This window comes from Lactuca sativa, chromosome 1, assembly GCF_002870075.4.
Source record: "Lactuca sativa cultivar Salinas chromosome 1, Lsat_Salinas_v11, whole genome shotgun sequence".
NCBI classification, from domain to species: Eukaryota; Viridiplantae; Streptophyta; class Magnoliopsida; order Asterales; family Asteraceae; genus Lactuca; species Lactuca sativa.
The window spans coordinates 131,858,519-131,874,704 of NC_056623.2; the positions used below are offsets into that span (position 1 = coordinate 131,858,519).

Consider the following 16,186-nt stretch of genomic DNA (forward strand, 5'->3'; position numbering starts at 1 on the left):
TTTTCGACCAGAGCATCATATGTGAAATCAATTTGCTCAACGGTATGTTTCAACCGGATGGAGATCAATTGGTCAAGTTGGGCTTCTCTCTCTGCTGTGGATGGTTCAGAATGAGGTGAAAGAGACTGAAGAGTGGCGTCAATTTTTGAATCAAGTCTGGAGACTTTTTGATCCAGTTTAGAATTGAGATCAGCAACAGAAGTCTCTATAGAGGACACTTTAGCCATATTGTCAGAGAGATTGGTTGGGATCTCCAGTAGGGCAAACGGGTCAACATAATCACCAGCGGAGGATTCAGAATCGGAGTTTGAATGTTGCGGAGGCTGTTAATGGGGAGTTAGGATCAGCAACCGGAGTGGAAGAAGAAGTTTCGAAGTCAAAAGCAGACTTGGATCAAGAGGCTTTAGATTGAAAATGAACGGATGTAGTGAGATGAGCATCTGGAATAGTGGTTGCGTTTTCCTCCAACCTAACTTCTTCGAAAATTTCCTCTTCTGGATCAGTGAGGAAGATGTTTTGCGGAATGACAATTGGGGGAAGTTTCGAAGCAAGTTCCGTAACGTCGTCATCATCTGAAGGAGGAACATAAGGCATGTTGCTTTGAATAGCCTGGTTCCTCATGGAAATAAGAGTGGATTCAATTTGAGCTCGAGTCAAGTCCGGACACCTTGATGCTGCCCTGTTCACATAATCTTCCCAGAAGGGGTCATTAGTACCTAGTCGTCATGTATGCCTTCTGGGTATCAGACTAGTTGTGGCATCGGAAGATGGAGGGACTGCCCCTACTTCCGGATGCTTGGATTCCGGAACAACGGTTCCGGAGTGTGTGCGTGTTGAAGAAATAATGGGATTAACAAAGATGACACGTGAGTGTGTTCCAGGGGGGCATGGAACTTTGTTCAACACCAACAACACCCTTTTGGGAGGGAGAGGGTGGCCTACGTGTAGACTCCCCGTGAGTGTGTGCTTCTGAAGATGAAACATGGAGGGGTACCTCAGATGAGTGAATGGGAGGGGTGTGCGGATGGCCAGAATCAACCGGAATGTCATGAGTATCCTCCTGTTGAGAGGGGACACAGACTTTGGTTTTCTTTGTGGCCTTAGGATTGGGGGAGAAGCCTTGCGTTTGGCAGGCTTCTTAACTTTTGGTTCGGACTTTGTGTGAGTGTCCTCTTCCGGAATAGGCTCAACTGAGACCGGGGCAGGTTGTGTTGGGTTAAACACAACCGAAGTCTCAAGATGGTGTTTTAGAAAAGGGGATCCGGAAGGGATAAGGGCCAACATGTTGTCCGGAAGTCGTCTGACCGAACCAAAAGATGATTTGTCCAGATTTCTGTAAGACTTGACAAGTTTAAAAGATACACATACCTCCAGAGAAATGATGCTCACCGGAATGGGAATGTTTAGTTCCTTGAAGATTTGATCGATTCTCAGGGCCCAAAACCTTGGGCTTGAAATTTCATTTGGCTTCCTCTTAATGGCAAATTTGCAAAAGTCTTGCCATAGAACTTCCGGAAGATCGACTGCGTTATTTCGTCCGGAATAGATGCTGAACACCACGCTGACCCAGTCTTTACTGAGTGTATCAGTGCCGCCATGCTTGCCAGATAGACCACGATTTATGAAGTGCATGAGAACAGTCCAGAGCCCGGAAACGACAGTCTTCTTGAAATCCTTTGCTCGATAATCTTGATTATACCCACTGAAAGTGAGAAATGTCTGAAACTCTACAACTGTAAAACAAGCATGGTTAAGGGAAACTCCAATGGCCTTGAGGATGGTAGCTTTATAGATGGGAATGGGGCGATCATCGATGATTGATGCCATCAGAATATCATCTTCAAGCTTGATGCTTGAAAAAGCACGATGAAGATGAGAAATAGGAAGTGGAGATTATGGGATTTTGGTAAGCATAATGGAGAGAGGATGATGAGCAAGAAACTCAATCATGATCCTAATGGATTCATCATAGTCGAGAGGGTTTAGTGAAAACAGTTGAGTGGTATCACGAAGAAATGGTTCTTGATCGGCCGATGACGATGAACCCTTCGATCCTTTTGAGGATTTCTTCCTGGCAATAGATTTCTTTGGGGTTGCAGCATTAGAGGTTTGAAGCTTGGAGGGTTCCATTGTTGAATATGATGAAAGCTTGAGGAACACGATGAACTGTGAGGGTTTTAGAGAGGTTTGGGAATCAAGATAGCATAAAGTGGTAAAGGTAAGTTGAGAAAAGGTATTTATAGGTAAGAGAATCCGGTTCGGGTTGGAAAACGTAATGATGATGATCCAAGAGCCATCGGGTTGAATTTAATTTTGGGATGAGGAGATTAGACATTTGATATGATAGGGGAAGGCAATTCGTCCAAAAATGGGTAATGTAACTGTCAATCCGTTTTCCAATTAATAGGGCGTGCAATCGTGTCACGCAAATCGAGGAAGATTGGATATGGATCTTCCTGAAAAGTAACCGTTAAGAAAACGTTTCACCTTATTATCTCTTGGTATTTCAGATGAATTGTTCCGGATAGTGCATGATCGGGAAGAAATTTGAAAATATCGGGAAATTTTGAACATTTCGGAGCTCATTTGAAATTCCGGAGCAATTTTGAAATTCCGGAGCAAATTCGAAATTCCGAAGCAATGGAAATTCTGGAACTATTTTTGAAATTTCGGAGCTATTTTTGAAATTTCGGAGCAATGGAAATTCCGGAGCTATTTTTGAAATTCCGAAGCTATTTTTGAAATTCCGAAGCGATTTTGAAATTTCGGAGCTATATGTAAAAATTCCGGAGCTATTTTGAAATTTTGGAGTGACTAGATCATCGGAAATAAGAAAATAACCTGTACAGCTGTAGAAACTCAAGGGAAAATCAGTACAAAAGACAAGTAAGGATCCTGTGTTTTCAGAGGAAAAATAGTTCCGAAGCAAAAATAAATGAGTCCGGAGCATATTTTTCTACTGAATATTTCGATCAGAGAGAACATGTCTCCTGAAAGAATTGAGGATCAGGCATCATCATACCCATTTTGTTCGGAAATCCAAAAAATTTGGTTTCGTCTAATGTCTTAGTAAAGACATCAGCAATTTCATCATCAGGTGGAACAAAAATAAGTTCGATGTTACAATTTAGAACATGATCTTTAATGAAATGGTACCGAATGTCAATGTGCTTTGTCATGGAGTGTTGAATCGGATTGTGTGAGATGGCAATGGCACTTTGAGAATCACAGTAGATAGGAATGCCTTGAAATCGGTAACCATAATCCAAGAGTTGAGATTTCATCCATAGAACTTGAGAAGTATAGCTGGCAGCAACAATGTATTCAGCTTCAGCTGTAGAGAGAGCAATGCAGTTCTGTTTCTTGGATGACCAACTGACTAAACGACCACCTAGGAATTGACATCCTCCGGATGTACTTTTCCTATCAAGTTGAAGACCACCATAGTTTGAATCCGAGTAAACTTGCAGAAGGAAACTTCCATTTGCTGGGTACCAGATTCCGAGGTGCTTTATGCCTTTAAGGTACCGGAAAATTTGTTTCACAGCCAAAAGATGAGACATCATCGGATTGACTTGAAATCTGGCACATAAGCATGTTGAGAACATTATGTCCGGACGAATTGTGATGAGATAGAGTAAGGATCCAATCATTCCTCGACATTTCTTTTCATCTACAGAAACACCCGAAGGGTCGGAAGAGATTTTGTGACCGAAGCCCATAGGTACCTTAGCAGAAGCACATGTGTCCATAGAGTATTTCTTAAGAAGCTCATAAATATACTTCTCTTGGTGAATGAATATACCTTTGTTGGTATGTTTGACTTGAAGGCCAAGAAAGAAGCTTAATTCTCTATTCATGCTCATTTGAAAGCGACTGACCATAAGTTTGGCAAAATCAGCAACCATAGATGAATCGGTAGATCCAAAAATGATGTCGTCCACATAAATTTGTACCAGCATGAAACGTTTTCCATTTGATCTTCGAAACAAAGTGGGATCTAGAATACCTCTTTGAAAACCTGAGCGCTTGAAAAATCAGTGAGTGTTTCGTAACAAGCTCGAGGAGCTTGCTTGAGTCCGTAGACAGCCTTCCGGAGTTTGTAACAATGGTTTGGAAAGGAGAAATTAATAAAACCGGGGGGCTGTTGAAGGTAGACTTCAGTGTCAAGCTCACTATTTAGAAAGGCACTCTTAACATCCATTTGAAAAACATTGAAACCTTTGTGGGCTACGTAGGCAAGGAAGATTATGATAGCTTCAAGTCGTGCAACAGGAGCAAATGTCTCGTCGTAATCAAGACCTTCAATTTGAGTGAAACCTTTAGCTACCAACCTTGCCTTATTGCGTATGATAATTCATGCATCGTCTAGTTTGTTGCGATATACCCATCTTGTACCAACAATAGGATGATGTTGAGGAGGAGGTACAAGAGTCAAGACTTCATTGCGGTCAAATTCTGCCAGTTCATCTTGCATGGTTGTAATCCAATCAGCATGCTCTAAAGCTTCCTTGATAGATTTTGGTTCAACCATGGAAATGAATGCTGAGAAGTGGCATTCATTTTGAATATTGGTAGTTGAGCGAGTTTGAATACCAACATTTGGGTTGCCAATCACTTGGTTTGGAGGATGATATTTTGTCTAAACATGCAATCGAGGGAGTTCTTGTGCTGTGGAGGATCCTATATCAACAGTAGAAATGATCTTCTCCCCCTAAATGATTTGAGTATTGGAATGATGCTCCCCATGCACTTTTGAATCAAAACCAGATAGGTTTACATCATCATTGGAGGGAAATTCAAAGAAGTTTTCATTTTCATCAATGTTGAGAGGATTTGAGTCATCAAAGTCAGCAGCTGCATCTTGGAAGCCATCCACATTTGATTCAAGAGAGGGATTTGCATTATTCTCCCCCTCAACCGGTGAAGGTTGGAATGGTTCGGAATCAAATGGAGGTAGGCTCGGAGGAGGACCAGAGAGGTTTTGAGAAATTGGAGCTTCCGAAGGAGCAATTGGAATAAGAGATGGACGAGATCGTGAGTCGAAATCAAGAGCTGTTTCGGAAGGACCAAAGAGAGTTTCAAAGTCTACCTCAAGAATGGTTTGAGGGTTCGGACATCCTGGAAGAGGAGCATCAGACTCCGTGATGTGAGTAGTGATGTGAGTGGGGCCAGAATTTCGAACAAAGTTGTCATCAAAGGTAACATCGAAGCTTTCTTCCAGAACACGAGTTCTCCGGTTTAGAACTCCGTAGGCCTTGGATTTGGAAGAGTATCCTAAAAAGATTGCTTCATCAGCTTTTGGTTGAAAATTTGTAAGCTAATCACGATTGTTTTTGATGAAGCATTTGCATCCGAAGATATGTAGGAATGATATTGTTGCCTTTCAACCATTCATTGCTTCGTATGGAGTCATGTTGAGCCTTCGATTGATGATGCTTCGGTTTTGAGTGAAGCAAGCGGTGGAAACGGCTTCAGCCCAAAGATAGAGTGGAAGATTTGCGTAATTAAGCATGGATCGAGTAGCTTCAACGAGTGTTCTATTACGTCTTTCAACTACACCATTTTGTTGTGGAGTGTACGGAGCTGAGAGGTCTTGATCGATTCCTTTTTATATGAGGAACTTCTCAATGGTGGAATTGACAAATTCTGAGCCATTATCACTTCGGATCCTTCTGACGGAAAGTTTGATAAGAACTTCTATTCCTTTGATAAAATTGATGAGCTCAGATGCGGTTTCGGATTTCAGCCTTAGGAAGAAGACCCAAGTGAACCTTGTAAAGTCATCAACAATCACAAGAATGTATTTCTTATGATGAAGACTTTCTACAGTGGATGGTCCACAAAGATCAATACGTAGGAGTTCTAAGGGATCTGAAACGGATTTTTCGATGATAACAGGATGACCCTTCTTTGATTGCTTACCACACTCACATGCAGCACATATGTGATCATTTTCAAACTTGAGAAGAGGTAAACCTCTTACCATTTCTCCTGAAATGAGATCATTCATGTATCGAAAGTTTAGATGTGCGAGCCTTCGGTGCCACAGCCAACTAACATCCGGAATAGCTTTGGAAAGAAGGCAAAGTTGTGGTTTGCCAATGATCATATTGATGTCAAGAGGGTACATGTTTTGTTGCGAAGAGACTTTATCAAACATTATTTTCGGTCTTCAGTTGTGTTTCAAGTCAGCTACATAAGCAACGTCATCCTGAGTCAGTAAGCTGAGCAACACTTATCAAGTTGTGTTTCAAGTCAGCTACATAAGCAACATGTGAAATAGAGAACTATTCATTGGTGAGAGTTTCATAACCACGAATTTGAGAATTTGAGTTGTTTCCATACGTTACGTAACCAGCATTTGGAGAGAGCTTTAAATCTCGCAGAAAATCCTTCTGCCCAGTCATGTGCATGGAGCAAGCACTATCAATATACCATATTGTATCTTGCTCCAAAGCACAAAGTGCCTACAAAAAAAAAGAAATCAATGAGCAATGGAGCTTTTAGGCTCCGTGTTAGGCTTTGGGACATAGACATGGACTTTGGACTTTGATTGTGATAATGGAACAATTACATGTTTCTTGGTGAGATTGGTTGATTTCTTTGGGAACAGACAAAATGATAAAGTCTTTTCATCTATCCGGTAGTCATATTTAACTTCTTGAGAGTTCGGAGCTAATTTCTTCAGAGGAAAGGTATCTGACGGAGTGACACTTTTTGTTGTCTCCGAGGCAGTTGTTTTGCTAACAGATGATTTGATTCTCCACACAAGATTTTTGTTTGAAGAATTTGAAACAGTATGATTCGAGCTGGTGGATCTGTTTGATGACACATTGTTCTTGGAGATTTTTGGTTTAAAAACTGTGCCATCAGATTTTGCAATAAAGACAGATAAGACACTTTGAGGTGCTGACGAGGTGTTTCGGATGGTTTTGACACTTATATTATCTTGAGAAAATGTGGATCTCAAGACTTCCTTTGGTTCCGAACGAACGGGAGGTTCGGAAGGTCTCTTTAGAGTTCTAGTCAAAACAAATGAGTTTTGACTATGGTGTTGACACACGGACTTGCGAGATGAGTTTGGTTTTGAGTTGGCAAGGAACCGGTAATTTTATTTATCCTTAGTTTCCTTTTTGCAAGCATTCCTAGCTTCTACCTTGGGATCTACAACATCCTTTCTATTCAACATTGGTTTTCTCTTAGGGAGGTGAGAGGGCCCAGAGGATTGACCTTTGGATGGATTTAAAAACTTAGGAGAAATAGGAACTAATTTGGAATTTGAAATAGCCACAGTGTCTGATTCACATGAATCGGAACATATATTACTTGAAATTTCAACTTTATCATTCAAAGATGCCCATGCAAATTCCGAGGTATTGACTTCAGTTGTTTCCGGAATAACTTCCTCAATCACACAGTTATTGACGTGATTGGTTATTGGAACATACTCTACACAATTTTGAAGACTATGATGATATTCCGTGTTCCGATTCAGGTCCAGGTCCAGGTTTATCAGAGGCGGAAGAGGCATGGAATCAGGACATTTAACAACTATTGGTTGAAATTCAGGAATTAGAGACTTAAAGGATCTTTTAGTTACCGGAAGGGGTGACAAAGGAGAGACAGGGGTGTCCGAATGTTGAAAGTTCAGAACCTCTCCCATGAATGTCAGATTTTGCAAATCATTCAGGGGACTAACAATTGGTTTCGGAAATTCACTTCCGAGACCAGGAGCTTTGGACCATGGATGATGAAAATTATGAGTCATCCAAATGTCAGCTTCAAGCATGTCAACAGAGTTATGTAAAGCATCTATTTTGGCATTGAGACGTTTGTTGTTAGAAATCAAAATATTTCGTTCGGAATAAATGATTTCACATTTATCTTGCAAAATGATACATTTATCTTTTGACATTACAAGTTCATTCTCTAAAGATTCGATTTTCAATTTCTTATCCTCAAAACGTAATCTAAGACGACTTAGTTCACAGTCTTTCTTCTCACTGGCTTCTATGGCTGACTCATAGGCTTTATAGATAGTGTTCATATCTGTTTGAATCTGGGTCAGATAAGGTTCACATAAAGTCAAATCAAAATTATTATCAGAGATCATGGATTTTACCTGCTGAACGATGCTTCGACCAGGTGGATCGTTGGTGGCCATGTAGCAGTAGTTGGGTTCAGCATCATCTTCTTCATCTTCAGATCCAGAAGACCAATAACCTTCGTCGTATACAACAGTTTGTCTAGCCATTAAACACATGTTCCTTCCAGTTACAATGTCATCATCATCTTCGCATGACCAGTATCCTTCGACATCTATTGAGACAGTAGTAACAAATGCTTTCTCACTTTCAGCCATTTCTTGTGCTTTTTGGACATAATAAGCTGAGTCTTTGATCTTTGGTTTTTATGGAGCATCAGCTAGACAATCTATGGCAAAGTGGTTTGCATGACCACATTTATGACACAAGACCTTTGGTTTTTCCGAGTTGAGATTTTTTTGAGGATTCAGAGGCTGAGTGTGGTTTAGTGAGGTTAGGGAGATTAGGATTGTATGCATGAGGATTTTCGGAGGTCCGTTTTGGTTCTGAAATGGTATATGGCTGAGGATGGTTTTGGTGAGGAGCATTGAATCTGTTTTGAAATGGTTTGTATGAAGGATTGAAGGGTCATTTGTATTTCATGGAGAGTAAGGCAAATTCTTGTTGGAAATGGAGTTCAGAATATAATGTTTCGGAATCACCATCAGGATAGTTGGGCATCTGCATCTCTTACAACTGTTCTTACAGGAACATGAGGACCTTGTGTGACAGATCCCCAAATTTGTTCACCTTTCTCTTTGGCTAGTAAAAAAATTTCCATTCTAACTTTCCAGTGATCATATTCTTCCATAACTAGCAATGGGGCACGTGTAGGGCCACCAACGCTATTTGCGATTTGCATTGAGATCATTTGTTGAGGATTTGAAGCAGCCATTGAAGTCAAGATATCTTAGAGCTTAAGTGGTATATAAAAGAACTTTTATCCTTAACACAGAAATGCTTGAATTTCCAAGGAAGTTCAAACCAACTATAATCTGATCTTATGGATTCAAAGGACAACCACTCGAGCAATTCAAACCTTGAGTGAATGCTTGAGATCAATGTCTGCTTAATAATGGATGTTCAAGTCAAGACTAAAAAGACCATTCAAGTCATAGATAATCAATTCAACAAATGATCAAGACATTAAATGAGAACACGTAAATAGTGATCAAGGTAAAGTTAATAAATGAGGAATAAGAAAAATGTTTTAAATGTGATAGAGAATAAAATGCCAAAGTAAGAGAGAATAATCCGTAGTTGAGTTGTATTGAATGCTACTCTTTATAGGAGAGAAAGTTATAGTGAATTATCCTTGATGTTTACATAAGACCGGACAAATAGCATAAGTCTGAAATTCTGATTGTCCTAAACAATTTTAGACTAAGTCCTATGAAACGTTACATCAAAATACAAGACAAAAGCAATAAATGCACAATAGACAAAATAACTTCATTCCGGACAAGTGATGTTCCAGAGATGAAGCTTGGTTCCGGATTGTTGAGAATTCCGGACTACAGGATCAGTTCCGAAATGCACTCTTCTCCATAATTCTTCACTCACTATAATCAGCTTTGGACAGGTTCCGGATCACATCTACCTTCATAATCAGCAGCCTTCGGAATTTGTACTTACGATTGCTAGAGGTTCCCTTTCAGGTTCCAACACATCCCTTTCCGAATTGTAAAATATTGTGTTGGGCCCTAGCCTTAATATTTCATTTTTGGTGTTATATTAAGGACTTAAATAACCTAAACTTGAATTTCTCCCTGTAGATGTCTAGTTTTGACAACTATGGTCTTCCTGAATCTTTTAGAAAAAGATTTCCTCATAGAGATGAGACTCCACAAGATGATCAAGGTGAAAGATTAATTGCTTCTTTGTGCTGTAGTGGAACTTCACTTCCTCCACCTCCTCCAATAACTCTCCAGACCCACAAGTTCAAAGAGTTGAAAAGTTCAAGATCACTCAAGCCCTATTGGCTAGCAAACACCAAGATGGAAGGTCGGTTTGTGCACATGTCTTGGAGATGAAGTCACACATTGACAGGCTGGGAATGTTAGGAGTCGATGTCTCAAGAAAGCTGGCTATTAATTTGGTTCTTCAGTCACTTCCCGAGTCGTATAGTCTGTTTGTTAAGTACTATTATATGAAAGACTGCAACATGACCCTTATCGATCTTACCTATGTGCTAATTGGTGCTGAATCAACAATGATTTAGCACACTGGTAATGCAAATTTGGTTGGAAGATCTACTTCCTAAAATTCCATGGACATGGACAATGGTAACATTGGAAGTCCAGAAAAGCTTTATCTTCCCAAAGGAAAGGGATCGGCCATGGTCAAGTCATTTGACCAAATGGTGAAGAGAAAGGCTAAGTCTGAGATAGTCCTATGTAGCATTCCCAAAGATTCCATATGTTTCTATTGCAAAGAGAAGGGGTATTCGTTGCAAAGCTGCCATATTTACCTGAAAGATTGCAAGCATGGTAATGTCAAAAAGTTTGACTCAACTCCAGGATAAAATCCACTTAATAACTCTATTAAGTTCCTATTTGAAGATTCCAAATACATGATGTAATGTAATTACATTTTGATGTTTTGTAGAATCGAAGAAAAGGAAGGAAGCTTAAAGGAAGAGTAAGCTGATTCTGATCGCAAATAGATGGATTTCGATCGCATGGCTCGATGATCAGAATTTTGAGTTGCTGCTTAAGAATTATGATAGATTGCTTAAGAATAGATAACAACATAGTTTTCATTTGTGTTTGCATTTTAAGGACTAGTTTTCCAGAATTTTTATAAATAAAGGAAATTTTTGAAATTTATCTTATTTTAAGTTTCCTTACAATGGCATTTGTGAAAATTGTTGCTTATATGTTTTAAAAATTACAATATTGGAAAAATAGATTTGATTCTTTTGCTTGTGGTAGTGTCATAATTTACCAAATAAGGAAAGATTGTCATCACCCAAGTCTCAGTTAGACAGAAACTTGGAATCATTCATGTTGTATTGTGTGATGAATGAGAACCTTCATCTTTGGGAAATTAAGACTAATTCATTTTTCACATGTATATGTGAGTCAAGTGAAGGACTAGGGGATCTGGTACACTTGGTTGTGCGTTGTTCAGGTCCACCACAAAGAACGATAAGACTATTCATTATGACTTACTATTGTTTAGTAAATATGGTTACGCTTACAAGATTAAGTGTAATTATGAATCATTGAAAAAGTTTCAATGTATGGCAGAACGAATAAGAAGAATCAAATTAGGCAGAAAGATAAAACTTTCTCCAATTTGAGAAGAAGGGAGAGTACTTGAGTATCGTGGTTTATGATTATCTTAGTGATTATGAAACCATGTGGCAATTAATCCTCTAAGGACATCTTAGTGCATTTGTATGGCTAAGAAGAGGAATCGTGAATTGTTGAAATGGTTAAGTCAAAAGGTGAATAATACTTCCAAAATCAAATCTTAGAGTCACACTCCAAGATTGAGCCTTGAGTGACATAATTTTAAGAAAGGTTTATAACACTTATCAAATGTAGAGTAAAATGTTTTCTACTCTTGTACATTTGAAATTGGTAAGTTGTGATGTTTTGGATAAAACAAAGACCAACTAAGGCCAATTGTGTGAAGTGTTTTTCTTGATAAGAAACCGTACTAACTCTTGAATATTTGTTTGTCAAGTAATGTTTCTTGACAAAGAGAATCTTATATGTCAAGGGGTCAGTGGGAGTTTTAAAGATCTTGAAGAGTTTCAAGAACTAATCAAGAGTAAACCAATTGTTTATCACCACACATGACTTGAGGTTTATAGCCTATCATGTTCACATATTCTTGTTTCTGTACCTATTCCGGTTAATGTTGACTATGCATGTGAGTTCTATGAGTTCTCAGTTGTTTTCATACCAACTTGGAAGCAATGGTAGGCCCTTGTGCTGCCAGGTGCCAAGAAATTAAGATTCAACAAGTTCAGTTAATATGAGTTTGGATTTGTCACTAACCTTGTCTTGTGATTATGGTTATGACAAATTCACATGGATAGGAACACATATACCATAAAATCTAAGTGTCATATGGTTTCTCTCCGATTCATGAAAATGATTGTGAGAAAACGCTTTCGCTAAGTAAATTTTAAATAGTTAGCAATTGTGATATTTGCATTTTCAAATTCGATTATGATCACGAAATCCCTTTCATAGTTCGAATTGTGAGAAATAGCAAAAGGTCTAACCATTTTAGACTTATGGTTGTAATTTCTAAAATTGTTTCGACACACATGTGAGCTATCTAAGAAAAGGTGTATGAATTTGAGAAGTCTAGATAAGGTGTTATCGAAGCATCTCGTATTAGAGTTAGCAATGTAATTATTATGATAGTGTGAGCACAATTATTACGTTAAGTGTTGTGAATTAGCAATGTTAATTATAGAAAACAAAAGTTTCAATTCGCAAAGTTGTAGGGTTTGAAAAGTTGTTTTGCTATAATTAAGGGAGAGGAATTCATACTTCATTTCAAATCTAAAAACTTAGATTGATATTTTAATCAAATTTAGTCAAGGATATATATGAATGTTATGTTGAAAAGATTCGCCATAAAGAAATTCAATATATGGAAATGTTATAGCAAGACACTAGTAAAGTATCACGTCTTTATATAAGACATTATGTATCGTATCACATATGCTTCGGTTATAGGATCGATCACATATGCTATAACATTAATCTGTTCTAATTTTCCAAATGCCTAGGGCATTAAGATGGAAAAGGGACTAGAACGAGATATGACTAAAATGGTTAAGAAATTGTCGAGGACAATATGAGGTTTACCAAAGATTGGTTGCTTATGAACAGTTGGAAGTATATTGTAAATTTTGGAAGGACCATGTTGACATACTCTGAGAAGAGGTAACTCTTGTTTAGAAGTGATAGTCAAAATGGGAATATGCAAATGTTTCCATAAGTGGAAGTTATTCTTTAAATCTGTATAAGATTAGAATACTTAATGCAAGAAGGATGTTCAAAGGAATGTACTTTGAATGTGAGATTTCATTTCCATGGAATTGATCTCCATTGGAATACTTTGTAATTTCTGTTTCCAAGTCTCTGTGATTTTTGTGCATAGTCATTACAAGAGGATCATTTCATATAAGTTTAGAATCTAAACAAATTATAGCAAATGGCAAGAATTTGGTATTCTTACATTTATGATAAAGATTTAGAATTGTGAAATGAGCATCATTGAAATGTTGTCAATTGATCTATTTCACAAAGAAAGGACCATAAGTAAAAATAGTATGCATGCTTGGAGCATAGGATAACTATTTTTTTAATTCATGTATCAAGTTGATTAATCGAAACATTATATGATGAATAATGTGTAATCAATATGGTGATTAAATAAAAGGTTTTTTATTTATATTTATAAGTTCTAAGACCATATTGGATTCGACTATTCTTGTGTTTCACTTTGCATGTTTTGACTTCAAGAGTAATAAGATTATTCAAACTATCCACAATCGATCATACTTTGGAAGTAGGTAGTAAGGCAAGACAGTCATGAATCTGATTGTAGATTGTCTTGGTGTTTTAGACATAACACAAATTTGTTGCAGTGTTCATGAGTACTATTGGAATAAGATTTGAGTATTGGATTAAACCCACGCTCATCTGAATCACTTCATGGATTTTATCACGAGTAATTGTGAGACGATAATATCTTATATTCTTAGAACAGATACGTGTGAGTTGTAACTTACAAATCAGTTGCACATTGACGATGCATAAACGCACCAGTAACTTGGTGTTATAAAACGCATTGTTGTGTGTGATTTGATGAGTTAATATAGCAAGAATATGAGTTGAAGTTTATCCATTCCTTTTACCCTTAGAGGGATAAAAGAGATATATGTGGTCCACTCGATGATTTAGTGATGACATCCTAAGCACTTGACCAAGCCTAGACTGATTTTATTTGTTCGATTAGTCGGTTGTCATAAATCGGACATAGACCCAAAGCATTTAGGGTTGTATGTGCACCATATGATGTTGTAGTATACTAAAACCCAACAAGTAATGAGGTTTGAAGCCAACACGTTCCCTTGAATATAGGGGGATAGGCCCCCGATGTATCTCTCCACCTTTTTACTCTCCGGGGTGACCATCTCGGGACACAATACTACTAGATCATTGAATTTGGCAGTATAGGATGTGATGTCAAAGCCTGTCATTTTGAAGTTCCACATCTCCTGTTCCAATTTTTGCACTTTGCTCCTTGGGCAATACTCCCTCAACATTAAAATCTTCAAGTCCTCCCAACTCATCAAATTAGCCACTAGGAGGATCAATTAATTGACATAGCCGTTCCATCATGTGAGGGCCCTATCAGAGAACATGCAAGCTGCAAATTTGACTTTGCTCGCTTTGGGACATGCACAAATTTCAAAGACAGATTCAGTTTTCTCGAACCATTGCATTAGAGTGATGACACCTCTGCTTCCATTGAAGGATTTGGGTTTGCCATTAATGAAGTCTTTTTAGGAACGTTCCCTTGAGTGTCCATGATTGTCTCCCTGGTTAGAATTTTTACTACCATTTCCTGCCCCACTGGTACCATTGGTGTTGATTTGTGACATGGTGGCCGCCACAGCGGCTGTTACAGTAGCCTGGGAAACGATAGGGTCGAATTGTGGAGGTGGTGGCGGTGGTGGTGCTGCTACTATGGTGTTGTTTAAATGCCTGTTAGATTTGCGCAGTGGCATTCTTCTCTCATATGGTTAAAGACAAAATGATGGTGTCACACCCCCGAACCAAACGGCAGAAACATCCGTGATCTCGTATGACTAATAATTGAATAATCATCACAATGAATATATATGAAACATAACACATTCATCACCAACATTACATAATACAACCAACATTGTTTACAGCAAGTACATTGTTAAGTTACATAAGTTCGAATTGTTAAAAATACGACAAGTGGTATTACATAAACAAAACTAAACACACTTGCAATTCTTCCAGCTTAGCGATTTCCTGAGAATACAAGTTATTTTGAAAACGCAACATATATAAAGTTGGTAAGTTCATAAGTATGGTTGAATAAAAGTCTTTGTATCTTTCGTAAAAACTCAGAAAATCGAATATTTTCTGTATAATGTCTAAAAATAATGTGAAAATCAAGTATAAATGCATGTGTAAATTTTATTGTTGTAGCTTATACGAGTATTGTTTAAACTCATTGTATCGTGAATAAATGGTAAATGTATAAGAATATTTTCCCCAGAAAATCCGATATTTTCTGTTTTAATGTCTAGGTTCTTGTCTCGTTGATTTAGTGTTTTCGTGTTGACACAATAAAAAGAATTAATCTCCTAGGTGTTTAAGTGGTGTTGAATCCCTACATGAGTCGTTATAACCATGCATGATAATGACTAGGTCGCCCGTCTTGGTATTTTTTCAAATGCCGGTCTTGCTAAGGATGTTGTCGACCTAGACTTGGCTAGTTTAGCTGTAGCGAACAGTTAAGGCGGGGGGGGGGGGGGGGGGGGTCACCCTGTTTAATGTTTTACGAGTAGGTCGTTGATTTTTCCATTCCAAAGGTAAGTATACAAATTCATAAACTATGTAGAGGTATATTTATGGTCTACAAAGTATTTGACTTTTCATTCCAAGCCCAATTAACATGTAAATGGGCCACAAATGTTCAATAACAAAGTAAAAGGGTAATTTAGGCCTAATAGGCATGAAAATGGGCCACAAACGCCCAATAAGCATGTAACCCATAAATTAGGCCCAAATTAACATGTAAGTGGGTCGTAAGGCCCACTAAACATGTCATGGAAAACATTGGGCTCAATATACACTTAATTGGGCCCTGAGGGCCCAATGGCCAAGATCGTGAATATTAGGTCCAATAAATAGTTATTGACGTCTTCTGTTCGTTTGTTTTACTCCGTTGTTTGTTTTTAGCACGAGGTTTATTATATTGATAATAAAAATATCCTTTCTTTGTAAAAATGACATATTTTGCCAATAATCTTCCAATTCTTAATTAAGGCCCAAGGTTTGTAAAAATGACACTTTAGTCCA

At 38.1% G+C, this 16,186-nt stretch overlaps 1 protein-coding gene across 1 annotated transcript; it reads right to left on the bottom strand.

Moving 5' to 3' along the window:
* Nucleotides 1–2,384: 2,384 nt before the first annotated feature.
* LOC122195367 (secreted RxLR effector protein 161-like) lies at nt 2,385–3,752 on the bottom strand. The gene is made up of 3 exons (XM_052766588.1): nt 3,125–3,752; nt 2,842–2,849; nt 2,385–2,456 (listed from the first exon to the last, which is right to left on the bottom strand). Exons 1-3 carry the CDS (start codon nt 3,750–3,752, stop codon nt 2,385–2,387), a joined length of 708 nt encoding a protein of 235 aa, XP_052622548.1.
* Nucleotides 3,753–16,186: the final 12,434 nt, after the last annotated feature.